The sequence below is a fragment of the Oncorhynchus gorbuscha genome, linkage group LG18, assembly GCF_021184085.1.
Source record: "Oncorhynchus gorbuscha isolate QuinsamMale2020 ecotype Even-year linkage group LG18, OgorEven_v1.0, whole genome shotgun sequence".
Lineage (NCBI taxonomy): Eukaryota > Metazoa > Chordata > Actinopteri > Salmoniformes > Salmonidae > Oncorhynchus > Oncorhynchus gorbuscha.
In genome coordinates this window covers 12,213,379-12,239,026 of record NC_060190.1, presented here as the reverse complement: position 1 = coordinate 12,239,026, position 25,648 = coordinate 12,213,379, and the positions used below count along the sequence as shown (strand labels likewise).

Sequence of the window (25,648 nt, the reverse complement as noted above, 5' to 3'; positions counted from 1 at the left end):
TGAGAAGCGAGGACTTCCAGATTAACAGGGACATGACATCTGCGACATCATCCCAATGCAAAAGAGTCACTATCTCGCCTCATCCTCCCGTGTCATGCAGGGCATCCACTACCAGTGTCAACCAACACAATAATGACTCCAACATGAATACCTCCCTGGCCAGTGGCCCAGCCAGAGTACACCCAGGGGGATTTAGTAATGGTGCCCTACAGGGGGATCAGCAGGGGATGAGCCTGGGGGTTAAGCACAGAAACATGGAGGACAGCCCAGAGGACTGTGTCAGCAGCATCCCCGGGGGAGGGCATAGGCAGATGCACAGAGGAGAAAGAAAGGTGGTGGCAGTAGAGAGAAAGATGGAGGCAGAGAAGGAAGGATGGTGGTGGTAGAGAGAAGGATGGATGGTGGTAGAGAGAAAGATGGATGCAGAGAAGGAAGGATGGTGGTGGTAGAGAGAAGGATGGATGATGGTAGAGAGAAGGATGGATGGTGGTAGAGAGAAAGATGGAGGCAGAGAAGGAAGGATGGTGGTGGTAGAGAGAAGGATGGATGGTGGTAGAGAGAAAGATGGAGCTGGAGGAGAGATGGAAGGATGGTGGTGCTGTGGCTGAGATTTTTTTGGACTATACTCGGCCTTGTCTCAGGATAGTAAATTGGTGGTTGAAGATATACCTCTAGTGGTGTGGGGGCTGTGCTTGGCAAAGTGGGTGGGGTTATATCCTTCCTGTTTGGCCCTGTCCGGGGAGGAAGGATATAAGGAAGGAAGGATGGTGATGGTAGAAGGAAGGATGGTGGTAGAAGGGAGAAGGAAGGACAGTGGTGGTAGAAGGAAGGAAGGGTGGTGGTGGTAGAGGGAAGGATGGACGGTGGTGGTAGAAGGAAGGAAGGATGGTGGTGGTAGAAGGAAGGATGGTGGTGGTGGTAGAAGGAAGGAATGATTATGGTGGTAGAGGGAAGGATGGACAGTGGTGATAGAAGGAAGGAAGGGTGGTGGTGGTAAGGAAGGAAGGATGGTGGTGGTAGAGAGAAGGAAGGATGGTGGTGGTAGAGCGAAGGAAGTACTGTGGTGGTAGAGAAGGAAGGACGGTGGTGGTAGAAGGAAGGAAGGATGGTGGTGGTAGAGAGAAGGAAGGATGGTGGTGGTGTTAGAGAGAAGGAAGGACTGCAGTGGTAGAGAAGAGGAAGGTGGTGGTAGAGAAGAGGAAGTATGGTGGTGGTGGTGGTAGAGAGAAGGAAGGACGGTGGTGGTAGAGAAGAAGGATGGTGGTGGTAGAGAGAAGGAAGGATGGTGGTGGTAGAGAAGAGGAAGAATGGTGGTGGTAGAGAGAAGGAAGGACGGTGGTGGTAGAGAGAAGGAAGGATGGTGGTGGTAGAAGGAAGGAAGGATGGTGGTGGTACAAAGAAGGAAGGATGGTGGTGGTAGAAAGAAGGAAAGATAGTGGTGGTAGAAGGAAGGAAGGACTGTGGTGGTAGAGAAGAGGAAGGACGGTGGTGGCAGAGAGAAGGAAGTACGGTGGTGGTAGAGAGAAGGAAGGACGGTGGTAGTAGAAGGAAGGAAGGAAGGATGGTGGTGGAAGAGAGAAGGAAGGATGGTCATGGTAGAAAGAAAGGAAGGATGGTGGTGGTAGAAGGAAGGATGGACGGTGGTGGTAGAAGGAAGGAAGGATGGTGGTGGTCGAAGGAAGGAAGGATGGTGATAGTGGTAGAAGGAAGGATGGTGGTGGTAGAAGGAAGGAAGAACGGTGGTGGTAGAGCGAAGGAAGGACTGTGGTGGTAGTGAAGGAAGGATGGTGGTGGTAGAGAGAAGGAAGGATGATGGTGGTGGTAGAGAGAAGGAAGGACGGTAGTGGTAGAGAAAAGGAAGGTAGTGGTAGAGATGAGGAAGGTGGTGGTAGAGAAGAGGAAGTATGGTGGTGGTGGTAGAGAGAAGGAAGGACGGTGGTGGTAGAGAAGAAGGAGGATGGTGGTGGTAGAGAAGAAGAAGGATGGTGGTGGTAGAGAGAGAAGGAAGGATGGTGGTGGTAGAGAAGAGGAAGAATGGTGGTGGTAGAGAAGAGGAAGAATGGTGGTGGTAGAGAGAAGGAAGGACGGTGGTGGTAGAGAGAAGGAATGGTGGTGGTGGTAGAGAGAAGGAAGGATGGTGGTGGTAGAGGAGAAGAAGAATGGTGGTGGTAGAGAGAAGGAAGGAAGGATGGTGGTGGTAGAAGGAAGGAAGGATGGTGGTGGTAGAAAGAAAGAAGGATGGTGGTGGTAGAAAGAAGGAAGGATAGTGGTGGTAGAAGGAAGGAAGAAGGAACGGTGGTGGTAGAGGGAAGGATGGTGGTGGTGGTAGAAGGGAAGGATGGATGGTGGTGGTAGAAGGAAAGAAGGATGGTGGTGGTAGAAGGAAAGAAGGACGGTGGTGGTAGAGGGAAGAAGGACGGTGGTGGTAGAGCGAAGGAAGGATGGTGGTGGTAGAAGGAAGGAAGAAAGGAAGGACGGTGGTGGTAGAGGGAAGGATGGATGGTGGTGGTAGAGGGAAGGATGGATGGTGGTGGTAGAAGGAAAGAAGGATTGTGGTGGTAGAAGGAAAGAAGGACGGTGGTGGTAGAGGGAAGAAGGACGGTGGTGGTAGAGTGAAGGAAGGACTGTGGTGGTAGAGGGAAGGGTGGATGGTGGTGGTAGAGGGAAGGATGGATGGTGGTGATAGAGGGAAGGATGGATGGTGGTGGTAGAGGGAAGGATGGATGGTGGTGATAGAGGGAAGGATGGATGGTGGTGGTAGAGGGAAGGATGGATGGTGGTGGTAGAGGGAAGGATGGATGGTGGTGGTAGAGGGAAGGATGGATGGTGGTGGTAGAGGGAAGGAAGGATGGTGGTGGTAGAGGGAAGGATGGATGGTGGTGGTAGAGGGAAGGATGGATGGTGGTGGTAGAGGGAAGGATGGATGGTGGTGGTAGAGGGAAGGAAGGATGGTGGTGGTAGAGGGAAGGATGGATGGTGGTGGTAGAGGGAAGGAAGGATGGTGGTGGTAGAGGGAAGGATGGAGGGGTGAAAGGAAAAGGAAAGAATGAAGAAGAGGTAGACACAAAGCAGATTGGTTGGAGAGAGAGAGGCAGCCATTCAGACTTGCTTGTGTGGAACATATTAGCTCCACCTTGCTGATACATCTGACTGTTCTGCTCTCTCTGCTCTCTCTTTTCCTCCGGTTGTTCTCAGCTGAATGAGTCCAGGTTATCAGGTGTTCTGCTGAGTCACTCCAGGACAGTGATGCAGTCAAGTATAGTCGGTACAGGTCTGTAGCGAGAGTTGTTACAACACAGGGCCTGTATCCACAAAGAGTCTCAGAGTAGGAGCGCTGATCTAGGACCTGTCCTTATAAATCTTATTCCTTTCGATCTAAAAGGTTAAACTAATCCAAGATCAGCGCTCCTACTCAGAGAGGTTTTGTAGAGATGTGCCCAGATATCATAGAAATAGCATTACGATTTCAATAGTATTACTTAGTTATTGTATTTCTATGGATCCCAGATTTCCCCCATTCAACACTCTGTCAGGCTGTAAAGGACATTCTGACAGTCACCTCCCAACATCACTTGGAACGCTCTCCGTGGAGGCTGACGTGCTCACAATCACTTAGAACTTAGTATGTGGAGTCTGACGTGCACACAATCACTTAGAACTTAGTATGTGGAGTCTGACGTGCACACAATCACTTAGAACTTAGTATGTGGAGGCTGACGTGCACACAATCACTTAGAACTTAGTATGTGGAGTCTGACGTGCACACAATCACTTAGAACTTAGTATGTGCAGTCTGACGTGCACACAATCACTTAGAACTTAGTATGTGGAGTCTGACGTGCACACAATCACTTAGAACTTAGTATGTGGAGTCTGACGTGCTCACAATCACTTAGAACTTAGTATGTGGAGTCTGACGTGCACACAATCACTTAGAACTTAGTATGTGGAGTCTGACGGCGTTTCCACTCGGGTTGGTTCACCTGTCTGTGAGGAGAGAGTCTGTCAGTGTGTGTGTGTGTCAAGCCTATCCTCGCACCACCATCCACTCTGCATTTGGCTGACTCCACAGCACCAATCCCCTGGCCTCTAGCCCACAGCAACGAGTTGGCAGTCCTACCGACCGACGGTCTACCAGAGATCATTATTCAACATTTATACAGATTAGGTTGTGAACAGCCTCCCTGCACTACCTAAATAAATAGTACGTGACCAGCATTACTGAACACGTAGGCTCATATCACCTTCCTTGAACGCAGCATCTGTATCGCTCAAGACCACTGAATTACGAGATAATAACCCAAACAGCATGACTGAACTCGCAAGCCTCACCCTATTGGAATGCAGCTCTCGTGTCATAGGCCTACATATAGCACCTGCTACGCATCAACATACATGAGACAGAATTCAAACATCGTGACACAGACACAGTGCGTTTACAGAATGTTTGGCCAGTAAAATGGGTCCAAGGGCTTCCGTGAACGCAGCTCTCATAGCAAACAGCTCGCGCCGTGCATTAACCCCCGAACCCACATTAGACAGGATGAAGATACGGTGTCAAACACACCACAGACCTTTCCAGTGAATAGATCTGAACCCGCGGTGAACCTCGTCTTCCCGTCAACCCCCTTTTTCCTTTCAGTTTCACCGGCTAAACATCCCTCTCTGCTTGAATAATGTATTCCAATGCAGTCACAGTCCATTTCAGGACAAATGCGAGACATAACTTCCCCAGGGGTTGGAGTCAGCCGGGTCTCATAAATACTCAGTGCTCATTCAATATCGTGCCATTATTGATTTGCATTTTCCACAAATGTGGCTAAAAGCAAAGTGGTCGAGAAACACATTGGTAATGGCCGGGGATGATGCGAATGATGCCCGAACAGAAATAAAAGGACCCCAATCCCAGACACTGATGGATACAGGCCCGGCACAGAGGTCCTGATGCCATTTCAGCCCAGTGCCACTCCAGGACAATGACACAGGCTCGAGTATCCCCTCCTTTAGCCGTTAGACTAACCAATCAATCCACAGAGAAAAGTCTGCGGCATAGTGTCTTCTGCCCTGTAATTAGCATAACGTCTAAAGTGGAACACATGGCAGGTCCTTCCAGACTTTTACTCTACAGGTCAGCAGACAGTTCTTCCTCTGTTCCTCTCTTCCTCTGGTGAAACGGGGAGGGCCGCTGTAGCCAGAGCGAAATCCCCCTGTCAGTCAGTCAGTCTATCTGGGTTGCTGGTGTCCAGGTTGGGTTGGATGAGTGCACTGAAGCAGATCTGCCCCTATCTGCTTCTCCATTAGAGACCTTTAAACAAAGGGCCCACGCCATGGGAAATGAACAGAGGGCTACGCCTCAAGGGGGGGGACACACACACACACACACACGAATGTTTCCGGCTGCCTCTCTTTCAGGGGTGTGACGAGCTGGAAGATGATGTCTGGGAGTTAACGCAACGCCGGTTAGGAGACAAGCTGATTGGTCTGTTGAATGCTTCCTGTGCTGGACATTTGGATTGTGTCTTCAACTTCAAGAGATTGGGTGTGACATTTGTGATATTGGAGGCAGCTCCAAGCCAAAAAGGATGTTCACTTGTTTAAAAACTTTGAGTTGAAATCACCCCCCCCCCCCCTCCCCCCACCCCCCAATAGTTGTTGTGACCTTCATCTCACAGTGTTGATGAAGTTTGAAGTTGACCATCCTCATCGTCCTGCGAATGTATTTCCTCTGCTGACGATGTGTACGATCCCCGAGTGGCCTTTACAGTCCCTGTGTGTTCATGTCAGAGAGTTCATGAGTATGCGGATGGTTACTGCCTCTATCCACTCAGAGAAGGGTATCCACGTCCCTGCCTGTGTGTATCCTGCTTGCATACTGAGAGGGGCGACGCGCTCTGGTCCCCATCTGCAGTGTGGAGATATGAGGCTAGACGAGGCTCTAATCGTCCCTCTCTCTCTCTCTCTGGTGTCGATCCAGGCCGTTGACAGCCTCCTCCTCCACGTCACCGGATCATTGGGGACCCGGACACCAGTTGTTGAACTCATTGTCTCAGACAAACAACTTCACTATCATCTCTGGCAAGCTTCAACTGCAAGCACTTACTGTGTAGGCTCCTACAGTACAGATCCAACTCCATAAAATAAAGGGCACGTTGTGAGTGGGCACGCACACCTGAGAACTCTCAGCTCCTCTCTTAGCGTAAGTACGCCATTTCTCTTTTTATTACCTCAGCTGTTAGTGGGGTATCAACAAGGAGGAGGGAAAACATATTGGCAGTCCTCACAATTACTCCACCGTCCTCAACCATTAGAGTCAACCGCATTGTGAAACAGCGTACACAGTTTCACAGAGAGTAATAAAGTGCCTCAGCTCTGACAGTAGTGGGTCAATACAATTGTATTGGTGTTTGCTTGGCAGAGAAGTAAACAGGGTAAACAGAACTATAGTTTTAGTGGGGTAATTGGCAGACCTGTGTGTGTGTGTGTGTGTGTGTGTGTGTGTGTGTGTGTGTGTGTGTGTGTGTGTGTGTGTGTGTGTGTGTGTGTGTGTGTGTGTGTGTGTGTGTGTGTGTGTGTGTGTGTGTGTGTGTGTGTGTGTGTGTGTGTGTGTGTGTGAGAGAGTAAGTGTTAGTTGATGATAGTTAGAAGGTGTCGGGTCAGAGAGGGGAAGCAGAGCTTGGAGTCTCTACACTCTGTACGTTCACAAAAAAACACCAGTGGAGAGATCAAAGCAGCCCTCCACTTCATCAACTCTCTAACCCCCACTTCAAAGCATCCAGCCTGGGATGGGATCAGCTCAGAGACGCCCCAGGTAAGGTCAAGGTGGAAGGGGGGAAGATGGCAGCCCAGGAGGCCTCCCCGGTGGAGGGGGAGGGAGTGTGAGTGGGTCATCATGGTAATAAAATCAAAGGACAGGTTGAATGAGGAGTGACAGTGTGAGCTCTGGATAATCTGCTTTAAAAGGTTTGGCTACAGAAATCTGCACCACCATCTTGGGCAGCTGCGTTGAACTGCCTCCCAAATGACATGCTATTCCCTTTAGTGCACAACGTTTAACCAGAGCCCATTGAAGTTGTGTAGCCTACTTTAAAGGCAATAGAGTGCCATTTGGGATGCAACCGTTGACACTAAGAAAACCAACGTTCCAAACTCAACATGACAGACTGAGGGTGTAGACCAAGAGTCATTTGAGGCTGGAAAGTGACTGTCACTTGTCTCTCTCGTTTCGCAGCCTAAACCACCAGACAGCCTCCACTCTAAGCGCAAACATTTATTCAGATCAGAACGCCCCCGAGGAGTCTCACAGATATAAAAAGACTGGCAGAGAGAGAGAGAGAGAGAGAGAGAGAGAGAGAGAGAGAGAGAGAGAGAGAGAGAGAGAGAGAGAGAGAGAGAGAGAGAGAGAGAGAGAGAGAGAGAGAGAGAGAGACAGAGAGACAGACAGACAGACAGACAGACAGACAGACAGACAGACAGACAGACAGACAGACAGACAGACAGACAGACAGACAGACAGACAGACAGACAGACAGACAGACAGACAGACAGACAGACAGACAGACAGACAGACAGACAGACAGACAGACAGACAGACAGACAGACAGACAGACAGACAGACAGACAGACAGACAGACAGACAGACAGACAGACAGACAGACAGACAGACAGACAGACAGACAGACAGAGAGAGACAGAGAGAGAGAGTCAGACAGAGAGACAGAGAGAGAGAGAGAGACAGACAGACAGAGAGACAGACAGAGAGACAGACAGACAGACAGACAGACAGACAGACAGAGAGACAGACAGACAGACAGAGAGAGAGAGAGAAACAAACTAAGAGTGATTATTATTTTGTTTAGTCATGCTATTAGAAACCAGCGCCACGGCAACCACAATTATAGAAGGACAATAACATAAGGAGAAAGTGTGGAGGACGAGTCCCAGAACCCAAACTCATCAGAGCCAATGGGCATCTCTCGATATGCATACTACCATGCTCCACACTCTCATGCTGCAACTACGTTCTTGTGAGGACGAGAGAGAATGCATAAAACATTACATTTGAGAAGCACTTCCCCTCCTGTTTTACCTCACACTGTAGGACAATGGCAACAATAGACAAAACAAGATTCACACAAAGCAAGTTTTACTTCATAATTATCATCTAGATATGTGAATCGTAATAATCTAACTTACCAGCTAGTTAAACAGGCAAAAATGACCTAAAACTAATATTATGCTAGGCCGATGTCAATTCTTTGTGGGTAGCTAGCTAACAATTCTTCAGTAGTAACTGTAGTAGCTAGCCAGTTAGCCCTATTGACTTATTATGAGCTTGCGTTCTATGGTACCTAGGCAGGTAAACATGCTCAAATGTACACAGCAGGTATTTATTAACATATCAACATAAAATATTGTAGTCAGGTAACATTTTACATGCGAATAAGCAACATTTCACATTTGAGAAGTTCCCTCCGTGCTCCGTTTCGGCTACTTTGATTTCGACTCATACTCCGCCCCTCTCGTGCTCCAATTTGCATGCTCGGAGCGCGGTAGTATGCATTTGGAAAAACACCCATTCTCCCAGTCACACTACTACACAGTCTTGTGTCTTCAGAAGTCTGGAAGATAGAACACACCAATACTGCAACGTTGAGTTAGAATGTTGGAACGGAGCCCAATGTAACACAACAGTTTGAGTGCAGTGGATAGGATGCATTACTTGTGCTGATCTGTATTCATACTCAAATGCACTTGCATGAACAAGAAGTACAGTTATAGGCAGGCACAGTGCATTAACTCTACAGACAAAAGGAACTTTACAGACGGCCCCATGTAATACCAGGCCAGGCAGAGGTGGGGAACAGCCAGGCAGCAGGCTCTACCTCTCCCAGGCTCTACCTGCAAGGTCATCTGTAACAAGCCCTCCAGCCATCTGCCCCCCTCCCTCTCCATCTGTACCACCCTCCCACCTCCCTCCAGCCAAACCAGACAGCCGTTATCCTGCTACCTGAGTCCGTGTCCGGAACTCTGGAATCGCAATTACAGTGTAAACCTGCTACTCTCTGACACTTCAAGCTGTTGAGGTGGACCCAGGCAGAAAATGACAAGGTGCGTTGTGGGAGAAACAACAGAGTTTGGAGTAGTTCTGTAATCACTCTACAGTAGACTGCATAATGTGACAACAACATGTACTCAACACTGAGACATATCCTTAGGGAGCAGACCATCGAAGTACCAATTACTGGTGCTTGAAGTATTGTTTTGTAACCCCTGACTAAACACACACTACACTCTTTTTTAGCTGTCCCCAATGGAGAACCCTTCAAATAACACTTTTTTGCTCCAAGGTAGAACCTTTTTGAGTTCGGTGTAGAACCCTTTCCAGAGTGTGTTCTTACATGGAACTCAAAAGAGTTATACCTGGAACCAAAATGGGTTCTGAGAGCAATTTCCAATTAGCAGCCTGAAGAGATCAGTCTTCGCAGGGATACAGTGGGTTTGTATAAGTGTATAATCCATAATCCTGTGATGAGGGAGTGGGAATCATAATCCCAAGATTGATTGAGTAGTTAACCCCGCATCATCATCAATACAATCTAACTGTCTGGGGTTAACCCTATAGTGATTGACTCACGCTAATCTACCAGCATGGTGTGAAGTCCAATACTAAACCCGATACAACTTGAGTCCTTCTTTGTTATAGAGAGGAGCGATGCCTGTTGGCTGCAATCGACTCCCTGCGGATTCTGTACATTTCAGGTCTAATCTCATTATCTATACAATATGGATGTGTCAAAGTCTAATCATCCGTTAAACTGCTTAGTCAATCCATGTGGTATACAGATCATTGGTTGGTATCACGAATCAACAAGTGGAACATTTCAACAGATTGATCTAAGAGGTGGATGGGGAGGAAAGGAGATGGAGAACATCATGACAAGGCTAGCAGAGGGTCACTGCATTTCCATGAGACTGGCTACGCTGGGATCCTGCTGCTGCTGCTGCTTTGTGTGTGTATGTGTATGTGTGTGTGTGTGTGTGTGTGTGTGTGTGTGTGTGTGTGTGTGTGTGTGTGTGTGTGTGTGTGTGTGTGTGTGTGTGTGTGTGTGTGTGTGTGTGTGTGTGTGTGTGTGTGTGTGTGTGTGTGTGTGTGTGCGTGCGTGCGTGCGTGTGTGTACACTGCAGACCAGGAGGAAAAGAGCCAAACAAGATACAGACAGAGACTAATCCCAGAAAGTTTTCACAGCTAGCTCAACGTGACCTACTTTAGCAGGCTAGCGGTTCTTATCCACAGGAGGGAAAGTGCATGCTCACCTGTTCTGAATACCTATACTCTATATAATGGCATGCTATAGATTCTGGCGAGAAAAAAACTATGCACACAGACGTTACAAAAGTCTTGGATGAGAAGATTAGGTGTTTTTGTACTCCATGAAGCCTGGTGTGAGAAATCGTTATTGAATTGCTGCATAACTTAAGTATGCGTTATCACATGACCTGTACTAATTGAATGTGACTCCTCACCTCTTATCGTCTGTGACTACTAATCTACCTGTATGATTTTGTCTAGGACTCTTACCTGTACTGTGCCTGAAAGTGGTCCTGGACGAAGCTGTGCCGCATCCTAGGCTGATGTGCTGCTGCTGGGCCGGAGACAGGGCTCTCCTCCGCTCCACCCAGCAGGCCCTGGAACAGAGAGAGAAAGCGTGAATGACCTGTATATATATGTGTGTGTGTGTGTGTGTGTGTGTGTGTGTGTGTGTGTGTGTGTGTGTGTGTGTGTGTGTGTGTGTGTGTGTGTGTGTGTGTGTGTGTGTGTGTGTGTGTGTGTGTGTGTGTGTGTGTGTGTGTGTGTGTGTGTGTGTGTGCGCGTGTGAAAACGTCAACACTGAAACTAGAGCTGAACAGCAGCAGGGTAACAAGGTGTATCACAGCAGATGTAAACAGGAGCGCTACAATGGGACAGGGGCTAGATGAGGTGATAATGCATGTTAATACACTCTTCTACTTTTTATAGTGTTCAGCTTCGCTGGCGAAGAGAGAGAACGAAAACAGCCAGTTCTGACCTCGTGACTGTCATTACATGTGTGTGTGTTTGCATTCCCATGTAATTCACTTTCCTCAGCTTTCCTTGGCTTAGGGGGAGATCGATGAGAGTTGGGTAGAAGGGAGAGCAGTAGGTAGGGAAACACATAAAAGTGAATATACTCAATCTGGGTTGAATCAAAACAAGTCGGTCCGGCTGCCCACTAGGGCTATAAAGGTTCACCAAACCCGCTGTAAAGGTTCACCAAACCCGCGGTTCGGTGGTACGTATTGCAGTTTTGGGGTTCGGTTAAGTTTCAGTACAGCGGGAAAATGAGACACCAACCATAATGTAGTTCATGTTTGTTTACTTAAGAGGTACAAAGTGTTGATATTCCTGATTCCATATATGATCATGATCCATATAATGCAGGGTGACAGCACAATCAGGAATAACAACACTGTATTTTCTTCAATGAAAAAACATGATTACTCATCCACAACACTAAAATAAAGTGCAATACGAGTGAAATCAAATCAAATTTGATTTGTCACATGCACCGAATACAACAGATGAGGACCTTACAGTGAAATGTTTACTTACAAGCCCTTAACCAACAATGCCGTTTCAAGAAAAATACCCCCCCAAAATAATCAATAAAATAAACAAATATTTAAAGAGCATTAGTAAAATAACTAGCTATGCACAGGGGGTATCGGTACAGAGTCAATGTGCGGAGGCACCGGTTAGTCGAGGTAATTGAAGTAATATGTACATGTAGGTAGTTATTAAAGTGACTATGCATAAATAATAACAGAGAGTAGCAGCAGCGTAAAAGAGGGGGGGAAGAAATGCAAATAGTCTTGGTAGCCATTTGATTAGATATTCAGGAGTCTTATGGGTTTGGGGTAAAGCTGTTTAGAAGCCTCTTGGTCCTGTCCAGGGACTGCGGTTGAAAATTAGCCGGCTGGTTAAACTGGCACTTTTACTGAAATGTTGATTAATGTGCACTGTCCCTGCAAAAATAAAATAAACTCAAACTCTAACCTAGACTTGGCGCTCCGGTACCGCTTGCCATGCGGTAGCAGAGAGAACAGTCTATGACTACGGTGGCTGGAGTCTGACAATTTTTAGGGCCTTCCTCTGACATAGCCTGGTATAGAGGTCCTGGATGGCAGGAAGCTTGGCCCTGGTGATGTACTGGGCCGTACGCACTACCCTCTGTAGTGCCTTGCGGTTGGAGGCCGAGCAGTTGCCATACCAGGCAGGGATGCAACCAGTCAGCATACTCTCGATGGTGCAGCTGTAGAACCTTTTGAGGATCTGAGGACCCAGGCCAAATCTTTTCAGTCTCCTGAGGGGGGAATAGGTTTTGTTGTGCCCTCTTCACAACTGTCTTGGTGTGCTTGGACCATGTTACCTTGTTGGTGATGTGAGCGCCAAGGAACTTGAAGTTCTCGACCTGCTCCACTGCAGCACAGTCGATGAGAATGGGGGCATGTCCTCACTCCTCCTTTTCCTGTAGTCCACAATCATGTTATGTCATCTGCAAACTTAATGATGGTGTTGGAGTGAACAGGGAGTTCAGGAGGGGACCGAGCATGCACCCCTGAGGGGCCCCTGTATTGAGGATCAGCGTGGCGGATGTGTTTTTACCTACCCTTACCACCTGGGTTCGCCCGTCAGGAAGTCCAGGATCCAGGTGCAGAGGGAGGTGTGGAGTCCCAGGGTCCTTAGCTTAGTGATGAGCTTTGAGGGCACTATAGTGTTGAACGCTGAGCTGTAGCCAATGAATTGCATTCTCACATAGGTGTTCCTTTTGTCCAGGTGAGAAAGGGCAGTGTAGAGTGCAATAGAGATTGTATCATCTGTGGATCTGTTGGGGAGGTATGCAAATTAGCGTGGGTCTAGGGTTTCTAGGATAAAGGTGTTGATGTGAGCCATGACCAGTCTTTCAAAGCACTTCATGGCTACAGACGTGAGTGCTACGGGTCGGTAGTCATTTAGGCAGGTTACCTAAGTATTCTTGGGCACCGGAACTATCGTGGTCTGCTTTAAACGTGTTGGTTTTACAGACTCAGACAGGGAGAGGTTGAAAATGTGAAGACACTTGCCAGTTGGTCAGCATATGCTCGGAGTTCACGTCCTGGTAATCCGTCTGGCCCTGTGGCCTTGTGAATGTTGACCTGTTTAAAGGTCTTACTCACATCGGCTGCAGAGAGTGTGATCACACAGTCGTCCGGAACAGCTGATACTCTCATGCATGTTTCAGTGTTACTTGCCTTGAAGCGAGCATAGAAGTGATTTAGCTCGTCTGGTAGGCTCGTTTCACTGGGCAACCCTCGGCTGTGCTTCCCTTTGTAGTCTGTAATAGTTTGCAAGACCTTCCACATCTGATGAGCATCAGAGCCGGTGTAATACGAGTTGATCTTAATCCTGTATTGACGCTTTGCCTGTTTGATAGTTCTAGATCCTCCAACTGGTGGACCGCGGACCAGATCCAGATATATATATTTTTCTCTCGTTCGGGCATTGACCCCTGGTATCATATAAACACACATAAGGCATGGAAGAATGCTTAGAACTGCAGGAAATTAGCTTTAAATCAGCAAAACAAATCTTTGCCCCATGCAAAGCGTGTAGAATTGCGTGAAATTTGCTTTAAAACGGCGAAATGTTCTCTCCGCCAACAAGAGGGGTGTGAACAGTTTGGGGTCACATGGGTTGCGAAGTGGGGGTTTGTTACTACTCCGATAAATGACATTATCCATCCAGACCTTTACCACCAGGAATTTGTGTAACCGGATCTTCTCAAGTAGTAGTTGAGTACACCTGCTGTAGATGTCCTGCACAACATTGGCCAACTTCGTATTTAGCTTGCTTATATAGAGAAACTGCATTCACCCACAACTATAATTTATTGAAGTGCTTTGGTAGTTGATGTATTGAGTTCTGTTCAGTGCACAGAGAAATCAAACGGAGGATAGAGTGAACCACTGTGACTCATGGTGCTAGGGGACTGCAGGTAGATACTCTGCAATTACCTGAACAGTGTCTGCTTGATGTAATCAAAGAGCAGCACACTGAGATATTTTCACCAAGAGCTTCTAGACTCAGGTGTGTTATGTGTTGGAGTGCCTTTAAAAAGACAGTCTTAGTCATCATAACCATACTAATCACTTCCTGCTAAGCTGAAGGAGACAGATCCACTGGATTATGGAGCTCATTGAGCTATATGCTTCCATACTGGATATTCATTGATACTCTCAGCCAATGAAAATGATCAAATAGACATTTCAATCAGATGTTTTTGAGGCATATGTTATTTGGGACATGGGGAAATGTGTGCTGTGTGATGACTTTCAGCACGCTCGATAAGATGATTATTGTTGTCTTGTTTGGAGTGTTGTATGAAGCTACACGCTTCTATGCTATTACTCTTTCTGTGAATAGTCTATGAGAGAGGCCTTCAATTAGTTGCTATGCAGAGTAAAAAAATGAAATAGCCTCAGCAAACAAAGAGGTCACAGCCACATATCCAAGCTTTTATGGGGTTACGAATGAGGCTGATTCAATTGCTATTTAACTCATTCAGTTGAAACCTTGCAGAGAACCCTTTGAGAGGTTTTGGGCCATGTGGCCAAAGTCTTGTGTAACCCCATGATAAGATGCATAATATAGGTAAGTTTATACTGACTGGCCATGGGGCCAAAGTCTTGTGTAACCCCATGATAAGATGCATAATATAGGTACATTTATACTGACTGGCCATGGGGCCAAAGTCTTGTGTAACCCCATGATACACTACATAGTATAGGTACATTTATACTGACTGGCCATGGGGCCAAAGTCTTGTGTAACCCCATGATACACTACATAGTATAGGTACATTTATACTGACTGGCCATGGGGCCAAAGTCTTGTGTAATCCCATGATACACTACATAGTATAGGTACATTTATACTGACTGGCCATGGGGCCAAAGTCTTGTGTAACCCCATGATACACTACATAGTATAGGTAAGTTTATACTGACTGGCCATGGGGCCAAAGTCTTGTGTAATCCCATGATACACTACATAGTATAGGTACATTTATACTGACTGGCCATGGGGCCAAAGTCTTGTGTAATCCCATGATACACTACATAGTATAGGACATACAGTCTTTTATACATAGTATAGGTACATTTATACTGACTGGACATGGGGCCAAAGTCTTGTGTAACCCCATGATACACTACATAGTATAGGTACATTTATACTGACTGGCCATGGGGCCAAAGTCTTGTGTAACCCCATGATACACTACATAGTATAGGTACATTTATACTGACTGGACATGGGGCCAAAGTCTTGTGTAACCCCATGATACACTACATAGTATAGGTACATTTATACTGACTGGACATGGGGCCAAAGTCTTGTGTAACCCCATGATACACTACATAGTATAGGTACATTTATACTGACTGGACATGGGGCCAAAGTCTTGTGTAATCCCATGATACACTACATAGTATAGGTACATTTATACTGACTGGACATGGGGCCAAAGTCTTGTGTAATCCCATGATACACTACATAGTATAGGTACATTTATATGACACATGGGGCCAAAGTCTTGTGTAATCCCATAGTATAGGTACATTTATACTGACTGGACATGGGGCCAAAGTCTTGTGTAATCCCATGATACACTACATAGTATAGGTACATTTATACTGACTGGACATGGGGCCAAAGTCTTGTGTAATCCCATGATACACTACATAGTATAGGTACATTTATACTGACTGTTTTCAGTGAGAACAGTACAGTTGATGGTAAAGAAATAGAGCAATAGGATGAAGGAGCTATTTGAGTTGCTCTGTCCCAAAACATCACTTTAGTAGTTTCTGACCTGGATGGTAATGGACAGTTTAGATTCCCTGCGTGAGGTCGTGAGATTGAAAATGAATTCATTGTCACCTGGGGACTAGAGCTAAGGGTCAGAGGCGATTTTGAAGTCGACATCAATTTCCGTTTTTGGGGTGAAAGTTCCGCCCTGAAGTTTGTGCCGGTCTAAAAATCTCCTCAAACTAATTTAACTAATTTAGGACACATTTAGAGCAAGGTCACATACACACATACAATATCTTATGGTGTGATTATTCTATCAACATGTGTATCAATAAAACATACTGTAAGTACTGTACAACCAAGATTGACAACATAACCCTGGAGAATATCTGTCAGCTTTGTTTCATCAACATGTCATCAATTACTTGACACACTTCTGTGTCAACAGCAAAAGGCCTAACTGCTATTTATACCTCTTCTCCCCTCTTCGTATCCTAAATGTGTCACCATGTTCTTAAAAAAAGGTACGAAAGTCCATTATGCTTCCTGTGAAGAAGATGTGTGTGGTACACTTTCCTAGCCTCCCCAAAGGCAGGACAATCTCATCGTGCCACTAGAAACACTCTCTTCAGAAGAGCACTCACCTACATTGGGAATAGCAGCAGTAGAGTGTGTGATGCATCTACAGTAAGTGTCCATGAGGACGTGTTAAAGAGTCTCAATAGGTTTGAGTCAGACTCATAATGGCCGTGCTTTCTTCTGACAAACTACATCATAACAACATTTTGCAAGATCTAAGGACGATGATACAAAAATTTGAAATAGGCTTAAGTGTTGTTACATTATGAAGGTGAGGAGCAAAACCATGACAAAATGTTACAACAACCATTACAAATAGTTGGATAATAGCCTCCATTATAGCTTGTCATCCAATTATTTTTTTTAAACACACAAAAAAACATTATGATGCACAGCAAACTCCAGACTATCTAGTAATAATATTGTTTTGTCTCTTATTAAGTCTTTTCAACCAAGAAGCTATTCCGCTGATAATGATGAGCCAAATGAACAAGATGTCTCTTTCAAGCTATCGAATCCCCAAAGCAATTTTTTCCTTCGCTAACACAATTAAAGATTAAATACAGACATGGCTGGCCTGAGACGTGCTGGGGAATAATGGTTTATTGGAGCTATTAGCGCGAGAGAGAGAGAGAGCGAAAGCACTAGAAAATATTACATCTAGGGATTCTGCAAATCCTACAACACAGTGCAGAAGGTGCGCCATTAGAGAGGCGGTCCTTCTGTAGCTCAGTTGGTAGAGCATGGCGCTTGTAACGCCAGGGTTGTGGGTTCGATTCTTGGGACCACCCATATGTAGAAAGTATGCACACATGACTGTAAGTCGCTTTGGATAAAAGCGTCTGCTAAATGGCATATATTATTATTATTATTATTATTATTATAGAGAGGTGAATTTCAGTCTCTTGGTTGTGTCCTGTTAGCAGAGTTGTGTACCCGGTAAGGTTGGAAGCTGTCACACATAGGTACAGCACTGCTGGTCAGCTAACTCAAATGTGATCTTCCTTTCAGTCAAAATGTGGACAAAAACACAGGATATGCTAATAGGTGACCGAGACCAATACCTTGAGTAGATGGAAGAATCAACTCAACTACAGCCAGAGACAGAACTAAACCATAGTCAGAGATAGTATAGTATACTAGCATAGTACAGAATCCTCAGCTAAGTAGCCTGGTCCCAGTACTTACACAAATCACCATGGAAACATTGGGTTCCTTTCCCATCAAAATGTGGACTGAGGAGGATGTTTTTCATTAAACACAGCATCTCCTTGGAAATCACCACCTTCCGGAGACACCTGAAACCCCACCTCTTTAAGGAATACCTAGGATAGGATAAGTATTCCCTCTCACCCCCCTTTAAGATTTAGATAAACTATTGTAAAGTGACTGTTCCACTGGATGTCATAAGGTGAATGCACCAATTTGTAAGTCGCTCTGGATAAGAGCGTCTGCTAAATGACTTAAATGTAGTTGTGAGTTTAAAACCACGAAGCACAAACTCTCCCCGCAGCAATTCATCTTCATAAAATAACTCAACATGCCTTTTAACAGTTACATATTGCAGAGTTGTGTTTATTCTATTTTCCTGATAGAGAGGAAGGGAAGCTAGTGGGCTTAACCTGGGTTGTATTGCTTAGGCACCTTATGGGGAAAAACAGACAAACAGGGAGGAACTGGCTGATCTTGATCTCGTAAAATAAGAAGTGCATGTTTTACTTTTCCAGAATGTGTTATTTTAAGAGGTGCATAGTTTCGCAACTCTGCACTACGGAATGTGCTTTTAGCAATCCAATTGTTTATCATGCCACTAACAGGTTAAGGTAATACATAAGGCTTATATAAGGGGATAGACTGTCCTGTCCTCTCTGTTGAGAGTGAGTGGCTGATAAAGAGAGTCTCCGGGTGGCCGCTGCAGTAGTAGCAGTAAGAGTGTATATTGGGGAATACCAGCCGACCCAAGGCATGTGTTGCCAGGCACTGCAGCGAAGGCTCGGGCTACTTAATTCTCTATTCATAACAAATCCAAAGCCCGGTGGGCTTCGCTGCTCACTAGAGAAGGCACCTTCCCCACAAGTAGGTCAACAGGCACTTAGCTGGACCTTAGAACAAACAACAGATGCCTCCATTCAACTGTGATTTCTCTAAAAGTGGGTGGGTGTGTGCGTGCACTAACATTTTCTTATATCTGGGAACCAGTGATGAATAAATACCGCTACAGTATTTTTCTTTGCTCTGCCATTGTCTGCCAAGGCAGGTGGGCCTGCCAAAAATACATGCGAAGCAGGAGTTAGCGTAACATGAGAGATGCTAATATGCAAAAACAGCTAAAATGTTAAATTGTGTAATCTAAAAGTGCTGAACGCTAACAGCTAACAGATCCATTTTCTGGGCCCACTGTAGCTCAGAGGAGAAAATTAGCACTGGCATCCAAACCCTTCCAGGCTATTTACAGTGCCTTGCAAAAGTATTCATCCCCCTGAGTGTTTTTCTTATTTTGTTGCATTACAACCTGTAATTTCACGTAATGGACATACACAAAATAGTCCAAATTGGTGAAGTGAAAAAAATGACTTGTTTAAAAAAATGATAAAAACCAAAAAAAACTGAAAAGTGGTCCGTGTATATGTATTCACCCCTTTGCTAGGAAGCCCCTAAATAAGATCTGGTGCAACCAATTACTTTCATAAGTCACATAATTAGTTAAATAAAGTCCACCTGTGTGCAATCTGTGTCACATGATATGACACATGATCTCAGTATATATACACACCTGTTCTGAAAGACCCCAGAATCTGCAACACCACATAGCAAGGGGCACCACCAAGCAAGCGGCACCATGAAGACCAAGGAGCTCTCCAAACAGGTCAGGGACAAGGTTGTGGGGAAGTACAGATCAGGGTTGGGTTATAAAAAAATATCACAAACTTTGAACATCCCACAGAGCACCATTAAATCCATTATTTAAAAATTTAAAGAATATGGCACCACAATAAACCTGCCAAGAGAGGGACGCCACCAAAACTCACAGACCAGGCAAGGAGGGCATTAATCAGAGAGGCAACAAAGAGACCAAAGAAAACCCTGAAGAAGCTATAAAGCTCCACAGCGGAGATTGGAGTATCTGTCCATAGGACTACAGTAAGTTATACACTCCACAGAGCTGGGCTTTACGGAATGAGTGGCCAGAAAAAAATTTGGGGTCCAAAAAAATAAGCTACACGTTTGGTGTTTGCCAAAAGGCATGTGGGAGACTCCCCAAACATATGGAAGAAGGTACTCTGGTCAGATGAAACTAAAATTGAGCTTTTTGGCCATAAGGAAAACACAATGTCTGGCGCAAACCCAACACCTCCCATCACCCCGAAAACACCATCCCCACAGTGAAGCATGGTGGTGGCAGCATCATGTTGTGGGGATGTTTTTCATTGGCAGGGACAGAAAAACTGGTCAGAACTGAAGGAATGATGGATGGCACTAAATACAGGGAAATTATTGAGGGAAACCTGTTTCAGCAAGACCTCCTTCAAGCAGGACAATGACCCGAAGCATACTGCTAAAGCAACATTTGAGTGGTTTAATGGGAAACATTTAAATATCTTGGAATGGCCTAGTCAAAGCCCAGACCTCAATCCATTTGAGAAACTGTGGTTTGACTTAAAGATTGCTGTACACCAGCGGAACCCATCCAACTTGAAGGAGCTGGAGCAGTTTTGTCTTGAAGAATGGGCAGAAATCCCAGTGGCTAGATGTGTCAAGCTTATAGAGACATATCCCAAGAGACTTGCAGCTGTAATTGCTGCAAAAGGTGGCTCTACAAAGTATTAACTTTGGGGGGTGAATAGTTATGCACGCTCAAGTCTTCTGTTTTTGTTTTATTTCTTGTTTGTTTCACAATAAAAAATATTTTCCATCTTCAAAGTGTTGTGTAAATCAAATGATTCAAACTCCCCAAAAATATTTTTTAATTCCAGGTTGTAAAGCAACAAAATAGCAAAAAAGGGGGGTGAATACTTTCGCAAGCTACTGTAATTGATTTCCAGAATTTAAATGATTGGAGCATAGCAAGATTTCAGACGTTATTCCACAGCTAAAACAGATATACAGGACATACTGGCTACGTGAATATTGTATCGAAGTCAAGGGGAATCTATTCCCAAGCAGACAGAAAGTGAGATGTGTAATTTGAAAAGGTTATTATATACACTGATAGCTTGCGGAATGCCTCATCCTTAAAATCAGGTGAGAAATTAAACTTACAAAGCTTAAGACATGGGAAGTCAAGTGATCATGTGTAGCTGTTTACATACCATCAGTGTCAGAGGCTGGCACTAAGACAGCATTGAATGAGCTGTATTCCGCCATAAGCAAAAACACTCACCCAGAGGAGGCGGTCCTAGTGGCCGGGGAGTTTAATGCAGGGAAACTTAAATCTGTTTTACCAAATTTCAATCAGCATGTTAAATGTTCAACCAGAGGGAAAAGAACTCTGGACCACCTTTACTCCACACAGAGATGTATATAAAGCTCTCCCTCGCCCTCCATTTGGCAAATCTGACCGTAATTCTATGCTGCTCATTCCTGCTTACAAACAAAAATTAAAGCAGGAAGCACCAGTGACTCTGTCTATAAAAAAGTGGTCAGATGAAACATATGATAAACTACGGGACTGTTTTGCTAGCACAGACTGGAATATTTCCGAGATTCTTCCGATGGCATTGAGGAGTACACCACATCAGTCACTGGCTTCATCAATAAGTGCATTGATGACGCCGTCCCCACAGTTACTGTACATACATTCCTCAACCAGAAACAATGGATTACAGGCAACATCCGCACTGAGCTAAAGGCTAGAGCTGCCGCTTTCAAGGAGCGGGACTCTAACACAGAAGCTTATAAGAAATCCCGCTATGCCCTCCGACGAACCATCAAACAAGCAAAGCGTCAATACAGGACTAAGATCGAATCGTACTACACCGGCTCCGATGCTCGTCGGATGTGGCAGAGCTTGCAAACCATTACAGACTACAAATGGAAGCACAGCTGACAGTTGCCCAGTGACACAAGCCTACCAGACGAGTTCAACTACGTCTATGCTCGCTTCGAGGCAAATAACACTGAAACATGCATTATAGCAGCAGCTGTTCTGGAAGACTGTGTGGTCATGCTCTCCGCAGCCGGTGTGAGTAAGACCTTTAAACAGGTCAACATCCACAAGGCCGCAGGGCCAGACGGATTATCAGGACGTGTACTTTCTTCACTGACATTTTTAACCTCTCCCTGTCCGAATCTGTAATACCAACATGTTTTAAGCAGACCACCATAATGGCTGTGCCCAAGAATACTAAGGTATCCTGCCTAAATGACTACCAACCCATAGCACTCATGCCTGTAGCCAGACTGCAGTCATGGCTCACATCAACACCATTATCCCAGAACCCCCCTCCAATTTGCATAACGCCCAACAGATCCACTGATGATGCAATCTCTATTGTACACTGCCCTTTCCCACCTGGACAAAAGAAACACGTATGTGAGAATGCTATTAATTGACTACAGCTCAGCGTTCAACACCATAGTGCCCTCGAAGCTAATCAATAAGGACCCTGGGACTAAACACCTCCCTCTGCAACTGGATCCTGGACTTCCTGACAGGCCGCCCCCCAGGTGGTAAGGGTAGGTAACAACACATCCACGACGCTGATCCTCAGGGGTGCATGCTCAGTGCCCTTCTGAACTCCCTGTTCACTCATAACTGCACGGCCAGGCACGACTCCAACACCATCTTTAAGTTTGCCGATGACACAACAGTGGTAGGCCTGATCACCAACAACTACGAGACAGCCTATAGGGAGGAGGTCAGAGACCTAACGTGACGTGCAAGGACAACAATCTCTCCCTCAACGTAATCAAGACAAAGGAGATGATTGTGGACTACAGGAAAAGGAGGAGCGAGGACATGCCCCCACTCTCATCGACTGTGCTGCAGTGGAGCAGGTTGAGAACTTAAAGTTCCTTGGCGTCCACCAACAAAGTAACATGGTCCAAACACACCAAGACAGTTGTGAAGAGGGCACAACGAAACCCATTCCCCCTCAGGAGACTGAAAATATTTGGCCTGGGTCCTCAGATCCTCAAAAGGTTCTACAGCTGCACCATCGAGAGCATCCTGACTGGTTGCATCCCTGCCTGGTATGGCAACTGCTCGGCCTCCGACCGCAAGACACTACAGAGGGTAGTGCGTACGGCCCAGTACATCACCAGGGCCAAGCTTCCTGCCATCCAGGACCTCTATACCAGGAAGGCCCTAAAAATGGTCCAAGACTCCAACCACCCTAGCCATAGACTGTTCTCTCTGCTACCGCACGGCAAGCGGTAACGGAGCACAAAGTCTAGGTCCAAGAGGCTTCTAAACAGCTTCTACCCTCAAGCCATAAGACTCCTGAACTCCTAATCAAATGGCTACCCAGACTATTTGCACATTTGATTTGATGATCATGCACTGTGTACATCCATCCATTTTGTGTATTGCTAGGCAGTTACATAAACAATGGATTTGTATTTTCTTATTGGTTTCTCACAATGCTTGCACTGAACATTTCTGCCCTGGAGCATGTATTGAACACAGAAATAAAAATAACCTATGCCTTTTCTTCCTCAGAAGATGTTGTACCCAGGATCCTTTTCTGCTGTTGCTTTTGCCATGAAAGGTGTGACGTCAAACAGACACATATCACTGCAATCAGCAGAACTAAGGCAGCGTCGCAGGGAGGCACACACAAGGGTATACTCATGGGTATTGGGTATCAGAACATCACATTTCTGCACATGCACATATTATATTGACTCATATTATATTGTAGCCTCAAGTTTCCTACTCTATTACCATATTATATTGTTTCCTACTCTATTCCCATATTATATTGACTGATTCCCATATTATATTGTTTCCTACTCTATTACCATATTAAGGCACTCTATTACCATATTATATTGTTTCCTACTCTATTCCCATATTATATTGTTTCCTACTCTATTCCCATATTATATTGTTTCCTACTCTATTCCCATATTATATTGTTTCCTACTCTATTACCATATTATATTGTTTCCTACTCTATTACCATATTATATTGTTTCCTACTCTATTCCCATATTATATTGTTTCCTACTCTATTCCCATATTATATTGTTTCCTACTCTATTCCCATATTATATTGTTTCTATCTATTCCCATATTATATTGTTTCCTACTCTATTACCATATTATATTGTTTCCTACTCTATTCCCATATTATATTGTTTCCTACTCTATTACCATATTATATTGTTTCCTACTCTATTCCCATATTATATTGTTTCCTACTCTATTCCCATATTATATTGTTTCCTACTCTATTCCCATATTATATCTACCATATTATATTGTTTCCTACTCTATTCCCATATTATATTGTTTCCTACTCTATTCCCATATTATATTGTTTCCTACTCTATTCCCATATTATATTGTTTCCTACTCTATTACCATATTATATTGTTTCTCTATTCCCATATTATATTGTTTCTATTATTCCCATATTATATTGTTTCCTACTCTATTCCCATATTATATTGTTTCCTACTCTATTCTATTCTATTCCCATATTATATTGTTTCCTACTATTCTATTCTCCATATTATATTGTTTCCTACTCTATTCCCATATTATATTGTTTCCTACTCTATTACCATATTATATTGTTTCCTACTCTATTCCCATATTATATTGTTTCCTACTCTATTCCCATATTATATTGTTTCCTACTCTATTCCCATATTATATTGTTTCCTACTCTATTCCCATATTATATTGTTTCCTACATATTATATTGTTTCTATTACCATATTATATTGTTTTACTCTATTCCCATATTATATTGTTTCCTACTCTACCATATTATATTGTTTCCTACTCTATTCCCATATTATATTCCCATATTATATTGTTTCCTACTCTATTCCCATATTATATTGTTTCCTACTCTATTCCCATATTATATTGTTTTCCTATTCCCTCTATTATTCCCATATTATATTGTTTACTCTATTCCCATATTATATTGTTTCTATTACCATATTATATTGTTTCCTACTCTATTACCATATTATATATTATATTTTCCTACTCTATTCCCATATTATATTGTTTCCTACTCTATTACCATATTATATTGTTTCCTACTCTATTACCATATTATATTGTTTCCTACTCTATTCCCATATTATATTGTTTCCTATTCCCTCTATTACCATATTATATTGTTTCTACTCTACATATTATATTGTTTCTATTCCCATATTATATTGTTTCCTACTCTATTCCCATATTATATTGTTTTATATTTGTTTCCTACTCTATTCCCATATTATATTGTTTCCTACTCTATTACCATATTATATTGTTTCCTACTCTATTACCATATTATATTGTTTCCTACTCTATTACCATATTATATTGTTTCTTACGGGCCCTGGTCAACAGTATTCCCATTACAAAGGGAATAGGTTCTCATTTGAGACGAAGCCAAGGACTCTTCCGTAACAGGGCGGTCCGGTCCTCTCATGCGGACTGAAACAGTTCAATAAGTCACAGCCATGTCTGCTTCGTGTCTGTCTTGACAGTGTGATGATGTCATCAGAGGACACACATATATCAATATCATATCAATATATCATATATCAAAATAGAGTCTTTAATAAGTCCCAGACAGATGTTTCCTACGTGTCCGTCTTTTTTCGACATGCCGGAGGACATACTCACGTGTGGCTGTGTTTTTGACACAGACATTGCGTGATCCCGCTCATCTAGTTGGAGACATTAATACAAGCTGGATGGACGATGATCATCGTCACTTCTGGTTTCGGCTCAATGTAAAAATGCAGTTGAAGAGTGAGTCTCTTATACGAAGGAGCGAAATAATGATATCTTCTCACGATGCCGAGCAACTGCCCCAAAAAACTGGACCGCTCACTTTTTCGTAAACGAGGCCGTGTATACCAGCTGTAGGGGTAGGCAGGGCTAGGCAGGGAGGGGACTACCATTGAGTTTAGCCCAAAAATAGAGCTCTGCTGGTGGGGAGGCAAGCCGTTGTCCTCCCCTGCCAGGACCCACGGACCTAGCTCACCTTCTGCCGGAGTATGAGAGACGTTGCGAGGTGT

The 25,648-nt window shown here is 44.5% G+C and overlaps 1 protein-coding gene across 3 annotated transcripts in view; it reads right to left on the bottom strand.

The window, feature by feature from the left end:
* LOC124002952 (ubiquitin carboxyl-terminal hydrolase 43-like) overlaps positions 1 to 25,648 on the bottom strand; it is a 125,055-nt gene that overhangs the window by 68,271 nt on the left and 31,136 nt on the right. For all 3 annotated transcript variants that reach the window (XR_006833169.1, XM_046310810.1, XM_046310811.1), the window contains exon 3: positions 10,580 to 10,686. Coding sequence is in view for 2 of the 3 variants with exons in the window: in XM_046310810.1 (XP_046166766.1) it covers positions 10,580 to 10,686 (107 nt within the window). In the remaining variant the exon portion in view is untranslated. The remainder of the gene's footprint in view (positions 1 to 10,579; positions 10,687 to 25,648) is intronic.